The sequence below is a fragment of the Psammomys obesus genome, unplaced genomic scaffold (assembly GCF_907164565.1).
Source record: "Psammomys obesus unplaced genomic scaffold, mPsaObe1.curated_primary_1811, whole genome shotgun sequence".
Taxonomy (NCBI): domain Eukaryota; kingdom Metazoa; phylum Chordata; class Mammalia; order Rodentia; family Muridae; genus Psammomys; species Psammomys obesus.
In genome coordinates this window covers 1,243,369-1,251,608 of record NW_026596353.1, presented here as the reverse complement: position 1 = coordinate 1,251,608, position 8,240 = coordinate 1,243,369, and the positions used below count along the sequence as shown (strand labels likewise).

Genomic DNA, 8,240 nt, shown 5'->3' with positions numbered 1-8,240 from the left:
GTGTGTGTGTGTGTGTGTGTGTGTGTGTGTGTGTGTGTGTGTGTGTGATTCCTTGGAATTGGAGCTGCAGACAGTTGTGAGCTGCCATGTGGGTGCTGGGAATTGAACCCAGGTCCTCTGACAGCAGCCAATACTCTTAACAGCTGAGCTATTTTTTTATTCCCTGGTTATTATTTTTAAATGCAGTTTTACTACAGAGCATAATGTGTACACCACAGAATTCTTCTTTTAAAAAAATTTTATAAGCTGGCCATTGGTGGCACACAGCTTTAATCCCAGCACTCCAGTAACTTAGTAGGCAGAGGCAGGTCAACATAGCAAGATCCTGTCTCATGAAACTTTTATTTAAATATTGGTGTGTGTGTCCTTGCTCGTGCGCACGCACGAGAGACAAGAGTGACATGTAGAGGTTGGGGACAACTTGGAGGAGTCAGTTATCTTCCTCCATGTGGGTTAGTCTGTCAGGGTGGGCAACAAACGCTTACATCCATTTTGCTGTCTCTCTTGCCCAGTAAAGCCTTTGATAGATGTGTAGAATTGTAGAAGATTGGAGTAAATCAAAGAAGGTTCTCCTAACCTGTGGCCATTGTCCCCATTCTGACCCCTGGACAACCGACTTCAGTCACCAGAGTTTCTACCACATCCTGAGCCCTCTGTCCCTGGTGTGCTCTCCTTGTGTCTCCCCACCGCTGTCCTTTCATAAATCTCCCTGGTGTCATTGCTTACCATTTGTGCTCTCTTTTTCCAGACCCATTTGGAGGGGACCCTTTCAAAGAAAGTGACCCATTCCACAGCTCAACCAGTGATGACTTCTTCAAGAAACAGACAAAGAATGACCCGTTTACCTCAGACCCTTTCACCAAGAACTCCTCCTTACCTTCAAAGGTGAGCGATTTCTGCAGGGCTCCTTTGACAGAGTCTGATCTGATGTGTGTTGGGATTGGTTCATAGTGTTGGGGGAGGCTGGCCTGCATGGCCAGGAGCTATGATTACAAGCCTGGTCTCTTCCTGGTTGGTGAAGTGGCTTTCTGTGCTGTCATTGCCAAGTCCTGACTTGTGAGCCAGGGTACTACAGCTCCAAGTTGGAGCCACAGCGGCTTTTCAAATAACTCTTGTCCCTTCCAGCCCCTTTCCATTGCTGTGGTCCTGTGCTTCCACCTCCACTCCATCTTCTACAGCAAAACATGTAGTTGGGCATGGTGGCCACATCTGTTGTCCTATCTACTCAGGAGAGTGAAGCAAAAAAAAAAAAAAAAAGATTTTAAAGAGTTGTTATTTTATTTGTATAGATGTTTTGTCTGCATGTTTGTCTGTGTACCACATGAGTGCCTGTTACCTATGGAGGCTAGAAGAGAGTGTCAGATCACTGGACCTCGAATTACAGGTGGTTGTGAGCCACCATGTGGGTGCTGCTGGGAACCCAGCTCTGGCCCACTGGAAGGGTAGCCAGTGCTTGTAACTGTTTTGACCTTTTTTTTTTTTTTTTTTTGGAGATAGGTGCTCTCTGTATATCCCTGACTGGCCTGGGACTCACAGAAACCTGCCTGCCTCCCTCCGCCTTCAGAGTGCTGGAGTGTTGTCATTTTTGCTTTGATGGGTTATATCTGGTTCTCTTACTCTTCTTTATTTCTCTGTATTCCTTTTGAAGCATAGTCTCTCTGGGTAGTCCCAGCTGGCCTCAAAGATCCACCAATCTTCCTGCCTTGGCCTTCTGCGCACTGGGATGACAGGTGTAAATTTAAAAGAGTTAGGTACTCTTTTATTACTTACTTATTTGTTTGTTTATTTATTTTTGGCTTTTTTGAGGCAAGGTTTCTCAGTGAGTATAGCCCTAGCTGTCCTGAAACTTTCTTTGTAGACCAGGCTGGCCTAAAACTCAGAGATCTGCCTTTGCTTCTCCAGTACTATGATTAAAGGCATGTACCACCAAGCTAAGTAGACATAGAATGGGCCAAGCATATGTCATTTGGACGACAAGACTTTCCTCCCATTATTGAGCAATACTACCTCTCACTGAAGAATCCTGGGCAGAGCTCCACCCTCATCCCTTCTGCCACATCTTAATACTGTCTGTATGTGGCTGTGATTCGATTCTCAGGCCTTTGGTTCATTGGTAATTTGTGGGGACCATAGAATTCATTAGTGTTACCTGCAGCAGGGCATCTGTTGGGGGTTATCCTACACTGTCCAGGGTTGTCTAAGTCACCCATCCTCCCGAGGTATTTATGGCATTTGAAATTGTTAGGGAAATTGAGTGGCTAGATGGCAGAATAAACTCTTTCTGTCTTCTCCCTCAGCTCGACCCATTTGAGTCCAGTGATCCCTTCTCATCCTCCAGCATCTCCTCGAAAGGATCAGGTGAGACTTTTGAAGCTCCTGACCTCCGTAGCTCACATCACCCCTCAGTAATCCTCCAGATTAGTGTAGCCTCAGATGGAACTTTCAGGTCCTTGCCTGAGACTCTTAGGCCAAAGTGAATGTGTTGTAGTCCCCCATACCCCCTGCCTTAATCTCATCCCTTACAGTAGCTGGCATCCTTCCAGACAGTAGGAATCTTTTTGTTAAGCCCAGTGCCGTGAGGACCATTTGCTCATTGTTCGTTGTTCATTCGTTCGTTCATGCGTTCTTTCTTTCTTTTTTTTCCCAAGGCAAGGTTTTTTTGTGTAGTCCTGGCTGTCCTGGACTTGCTTTGTAGACGAGGCTGACCTTAAATCTGCCCGCCTCTGCCTCCCAGAGTACTGGTATTACAGGTGTGTGCCACCACACCGGACTTGCTCATTGTTCTTAATGAAATGAACAGTCCAGTTTCCCAAGCATGGTATCACTCATGTCTGATCCCAGCACTGGAAAACTGAGGATCACTAGTTTCAAAACAGAACCAGGCATGATAGTATACAACTTTAACAATCCTACTAATCAGAAGTCAGAGGTAGGGGGATCTCTGTAAGTTCCATTGGGTTACAGAGTGAGACTTAAAGAAGAGAGAGTCTCTCCCAGCTGTTAACCCTATACGTTTATAAATGGCTACCCTTAAATGTCTCATTCTGTCATCTCATCTGTATCATGCCTGCTTCTCCTGGACTGGTGGGACGGCAGGCTCAGACAGGAACTGACCCTTCCTTTAATCATTGTGATCCACTGCCCCCACAAGAGCTATCTTCACAGACACGGTCACAGCCCTGAGTCTCTTGCTCCTGGACCCTAGAATTGACCCTTGACCCTTAGGCATATCTGCTCAGACCATAACCACAACCCTGTTGGTGCCACTCACAGATCCCTTCGGAACCCTAGACCCCTTTGGAAGCAGCTCTTTCAGCAGTGCCGAGGGCTTTGCTGACTTCAGCCAGATGTCCAAGGTAAGGCCCCTCCCAAGGAGTCTCAGCCATGGCCTGTGTCCACATGCCTCTTGTGTGGGTGGCTAGGCATAACTGCTCTCACATACGTATGTTCCTGTACTTTTCATACTCTTGAGTACAACCTTACATAGCAGTGAGTGGGCAGGGTCTGGAAAATACCCCTGACCTGGGATAGGATATGTTACCTTGTATACATGCTGCCATGGCCCAAGTCCCTTTGGTGCTGTCAACCATTGCTCATCTTGCTCTCACTAGCATCACACAAGGATCAGATCTCAGGGCATGAAGTCAGCTCCTCTGTGGCCAAGCACACTCAAGGGCAGGCAGTGGCCTGAGACAGTACACTTTTCTGTCTGCCAAGGCCCTAGGAAAGGAAGAGATAGACATGTTGATCACAGAAGGCCAGGTTAACAGGCCTCAGGCTTGAAGTATATGGATAAAGTTGACCATACAAATGCCTGAAGCCTCCAGGGACCAAACTCTAGAGGGTTTTGGATGGCAAGCTCAGAGTAGATGTGAATAAATAGTCACATGAATATAGCTTGTGCTCATCAAGGACAAAAGCCATAGCCCTGTGTTAAATAGGGACCTCTGAAAGGCTTGCCTACCTGCTCTGTCTCTGGACTGCACTGTGACTGGTGTCATTCATCAAGATGGATGTGGTCAGAGAGCCACATCTTGAGCTCAGCAAGAGATCAGCTGGCAGGTAGCACCCCAGATGAACTGGTCAAGAAGAGCAGCTCAAAGCTGGGCTTGGGTGCACATCTTCCTCCAGCACTTGATAGGCTCAGGTGGGAGGACTGTTCTGTGACTTGGAGGCCAGCCTGGGCCACACAGGGTGTTAGACCTGTCTGAGAGGAAAGCAGTAGGGTTCATCCTTAGCAAGACCTTGCTAAGCTGGAGTCATGGTCTTGGTGGGAAGGGACTAAGTCACAGTACACTAGGGGTATTGTGTCAGTTGGTTTGATGTATGTTGGTGTCACCTTTGGCAATAAATAAAGAAGTCAAGCCAGCTGTGGTGGCAAACATGTAAGGACAACCCTACTCACCTGTCCCAGCTCCCTCATCTACTCTGCTTCTGTCCTCTGGCAGGGAACACATCTGTCCTTAGAATGGTTGCTGTGCCTTGCAAGTGCTCCTCATGAGGCGTGGTTTCTCTAGCAGAATCCATTCTCCGAATGTGGCCAGGCAGTGGTGAAGGAGTCACAGGGTGGCAGTCCTGTCCCCTCTTGGTTCTTTCCACCTGAAGGAGGCGGTGGGATAGAGTTCTGAGGGTGCAGGCCTCCCTTGGTATCCGTAAAGATGGGTTGCATGATGCCCAGGGGACATCATAATCCTCGATGGCAGTCCTCCTGTGATGTGACTCCATACCCTGTGGTGCCTTCAGGTGTCTTGCAGGATGTGCGAGCTATGTACATAGTTCCATGGTAGGTAGCAGGAGTGAAGCTGCACCTGTGTACTCAGTACAGACGCAGTGTTTTTCTCTTCAGTGTGAGGTTGGGTGGACCCTCAGGTGTGGAACCGCAGGAGATGAAGACCAAGCATAGATGGCAGCCAGCACCTATCATGGGGTCCCTTCCCTCACCTACCAACTGCCCCAGTGATTCTCAGCTGCCCAAGGCTGGCAGCAGTAGCAACATGCAATGTGGCATGTAGCTTCCCAGAAACACTTGGCATGCTGCAGGTTCTCAGCACAGTGACAAACATACACAGGAAGGCCTGGCTTCTAGCAAGAGGCCTGCAGTTGGTACACTCAGGAGCCTCCTGCAACACCTAACATTAGAGAGGCAGAGGCAGTTGTGAGCCTTGGAAACCCAGTACCTGCAATCAGGATATGTTGGCCACGTGGGGGCAGCAGCCTACAAGGGCTGGTGACCAGGGCTGTCTACAGTGGGCTCCTTCCAGCTAGCCAGGAACCTGTTTCCTCCTCATTGTCAGCCTCAGCAAAGGCCTGAGCAAGTGTCCAAGGTGTCCAAGATTGTAGGTTGCTGATGGGGAGGAATCAGCCAGTGCTGTGGCCCCTGGCTGGTTGCTTATACTTGTGTAAGCAGCTCTAAATAAGCTCATGAGTCACAGAAAGAACAAGAAAACCAAAAACATAGGAGTGGAACTAGCTGGGGGAAAAAAATGGTTTGTAGGCAGTTGGAGGGAGTGACAGGGCTATGGGAATACACATGTAGAAGTATTAGTAAGTTGAAAGTCTTTAGAGAGTGGCCATGCACGTGGCTGTGGACTGGGGCCTGGGCTGCTCTCCAGGCACTAGGATTCCAGGCTGGAAGAGGTGCTAGCTGCCACCCCTACCTAGCCTTCCATGTCTCTCTGCCCAGCTGCCCTCCAGTTGAGCAGGCCCCCTTCTCCTGAGGAAGTCCTACAGGCCTGTCCTCTCCCCCTGCAGCTAGCATAGGAAAGCCAGGCCCACTTCCTGTGCTCGGCACCAGGCCAGGATTGCTACAACTATGGAAAATCCTGTCCCATGCACTGTGCACCATCCCAGGACTCTTGACTTCGTGACACTTGAAGGCTGTGCCTGCCCTGCCCCCAACCCCCACTGATTTTCCTCTCTGGTTACTATGCTAGTTTTCAAGAACATGGTATAAATAAATCTGAAGGGAAATGAAAGTAGAGTGGCAAGGGTTTGTTTTTTTTTTTTTTTTTTCTCTCTCTCTCTCTTAGCTTTCTTTTTTCTTTTTTTAACCATCACCACCAGCCCTTCCGCACCTGAGCAGGGTGGGGCAGCAATGTGTGCCATTCCTCACTCCTAGAATTAGAGTGTCCTACCTCTGCACAGTGCTGCTGAGAAAAGTGACAGCAGGCTCTGATGCCAGCAGTCATCTCTGGGAGTCCTTCAGGCAGCACCAGGCTCTGTCTTAGGGTTACTATTCCTATGATAAAACTCCATGACCAAGGCAACTTGGGGAGGAAAGGGTTGGTTTGTCCTATGCTTCCACATCATTGTTCATCACCAAAGGAAATCAGGACACAAACTCAAATGGGGCAAGAACCTGGAACAGGAGCTGATGCAGAGGCCATGGAGGGGTGCTGCTTACTGGCTTGCTTCTCAAGGCTTGCTCAGTCACTTTCTTAAAGAGCCCAGGAGCACCGCCCAGGGATGCACCATCTACAATGGGCTGGGCCTTCCCACTCAACGATTAAACAAGAAACTGCCCTACAGGCTTTACATCCTCATGGAGGTTATTTTCTCAATGAGAGCTCCCTCCTCTCTGATGAATTGAACTTGTGTCATGTTGACATAAAACTAACCAGCACAGGTCCGCAGCTGTTCTAGGCAGTTATTGAGCCTCAGTGACATCCCCCCGACTGGAGGTATGGTCAGTGGCACGAGCCTGCAGAGCATGATCAGGGCCCTGGGTTCAACCCAGCACTCCAGCCAAAAAGGAAATCAAAGTAAGTTCCCTAAAGTGTGTTCATACAGCACACGGAATATAAACAAGTCTAACTTCTTTCACCTTCCCTCTACCGGAACCTAAAAGGGAGGCCACCTGTGTAGTAGTTAGGTGGGTGTCAGCCTGTTTTCAGTGACTTTCAACCTTAGCACGTGCTTTTGTTTTCTTTTGTAAAAAAGTTTTGCATTGGTGCTGATGGAACACAGGGTCCCCTGTATGCCAAGGAGGGGACTCTGCCCTGAGCCACACCACTAGTCCTTAATGGCTGTTCCTCAAAACTGCTCTTCAGAAGGTCTGAGCAACCTACACTGGCAAGGTTCTGGGGCAGTTGCAGTGGTTAGCTCACACCTGCCCCCGAGTGCCTGCTACCGTTGGAAGCATACCTTGTACCTCCCCAGTTCCTAGGTCTTACAGAAACCTTTCTAAAAATAGCAGCCTGTCTTAAATTCATTGCTTGAGTAGAAAGAGCCAGATCCCAAAGACTGGGAAACCTAAAATCATCGAAACTGGGGCTAGAAGCACTTGGGAGACAGGCAGGTGGAGCTCTGTGAGTTCAAGGTTAGCCTGGTCTACATAATGAGTTCAGGCCAGGCAGGGCTACACAGACAAAAAAAAAAGGAAAAAAGACTGAAAAAAATAATAACAGAAACAAAATTGGTACTGGAATGTTGCCTGGGCATTGTAGAACTGGACAGGATGGAACCCTTTGCTATGAGGGAAGCTAGGCTGACACAGTCAAGCCTGTCCCTTTCAAGGTAGCAGATAGTTGGGTGAGTTTAAGTCCCAGGGGGAGTTGACAAATCTGGCTGGCCTGAAACATTGCAGCCAGCTGGAGGATCAGGCAGCACTGGGTCCTGAGTATCACCAGGTATCCTAAGCATGCCCTTTCATCTCTCTTACCCTGTTGTGTGGATTAGGAAATAGAAATGCCCAGGCTCTCATCATCCTACCTGTGACTCAGGGCTTCCCCAGTCAGGAGTCCTGTCCCAGGAAGCAGCTCATACCCAGAGAGCACCACAAGACTGGGAGCCTCAGCCACACCACACCTTCTCCCCAGGGTTCTGCATTTCAAACCACAGAACCAAGCCTGAATGCACGTGGGCTCCAGCACAAGGGTTCCAACACTCACATCTTCAGCTAACAAGTGGCTTCTCTTTTTAAATTGCCATTTCTGGGCTGGAGAGATGGCTCACGGGTTAAGAACACTGCCTGCTCTTCCAGAGGTCCTGAGTTTAATTCCCAGCAACCACATGGTGACTCACAACCATCTATAATAAGATCTAGTGTCTTCTTCTGGCGTGTAAGTGTATATGCAGATAGAACATTGTATACATAATAAATAAATAATATATATTAAAAAAGATTTAAAAAAAGTAAATTGCCATTTCTTTGGGAATATCATGGCACTCATATGGAACTCGGGGGATAACTACGTGTGTGTGTGTGTGTGTGTGTGTGTGTGTGTGTGTGTGTGTGTGTG

General features: G+C 48.5%; 1 protein-coding gene across 1 annotated transcript in view; it reads left to right on the top strand.

The window, feature by feature from the left end:
* The window catches only part of Eps15l1 (epidermal growth factor receptor pathway substrate 15 like 1), a 70,559-nt gene that overhangs the window by 31,286 nt on the left and 31,033 nt on the right, over nucleotides 1-8,240 (top strand). The window contains exons 11-13 of the mRNA XM_055597309.1: nucleotides 749-885; nucleotides 2,298-2,358; nucleotides 3,274-3,356. Of these exons, the coding sequence (XP_055453284.1) occupies nucleotides 749-885; nucleotides 2,298-2,358; nucleotides 3,274-3,356 (281 nt within the window). The remainder of the gene's footprint in view (nucleotides 1-748; nucleotides 886-2,297; nucleotides 2,359-3,273; nucleotides 3,357-8,240) is intronic.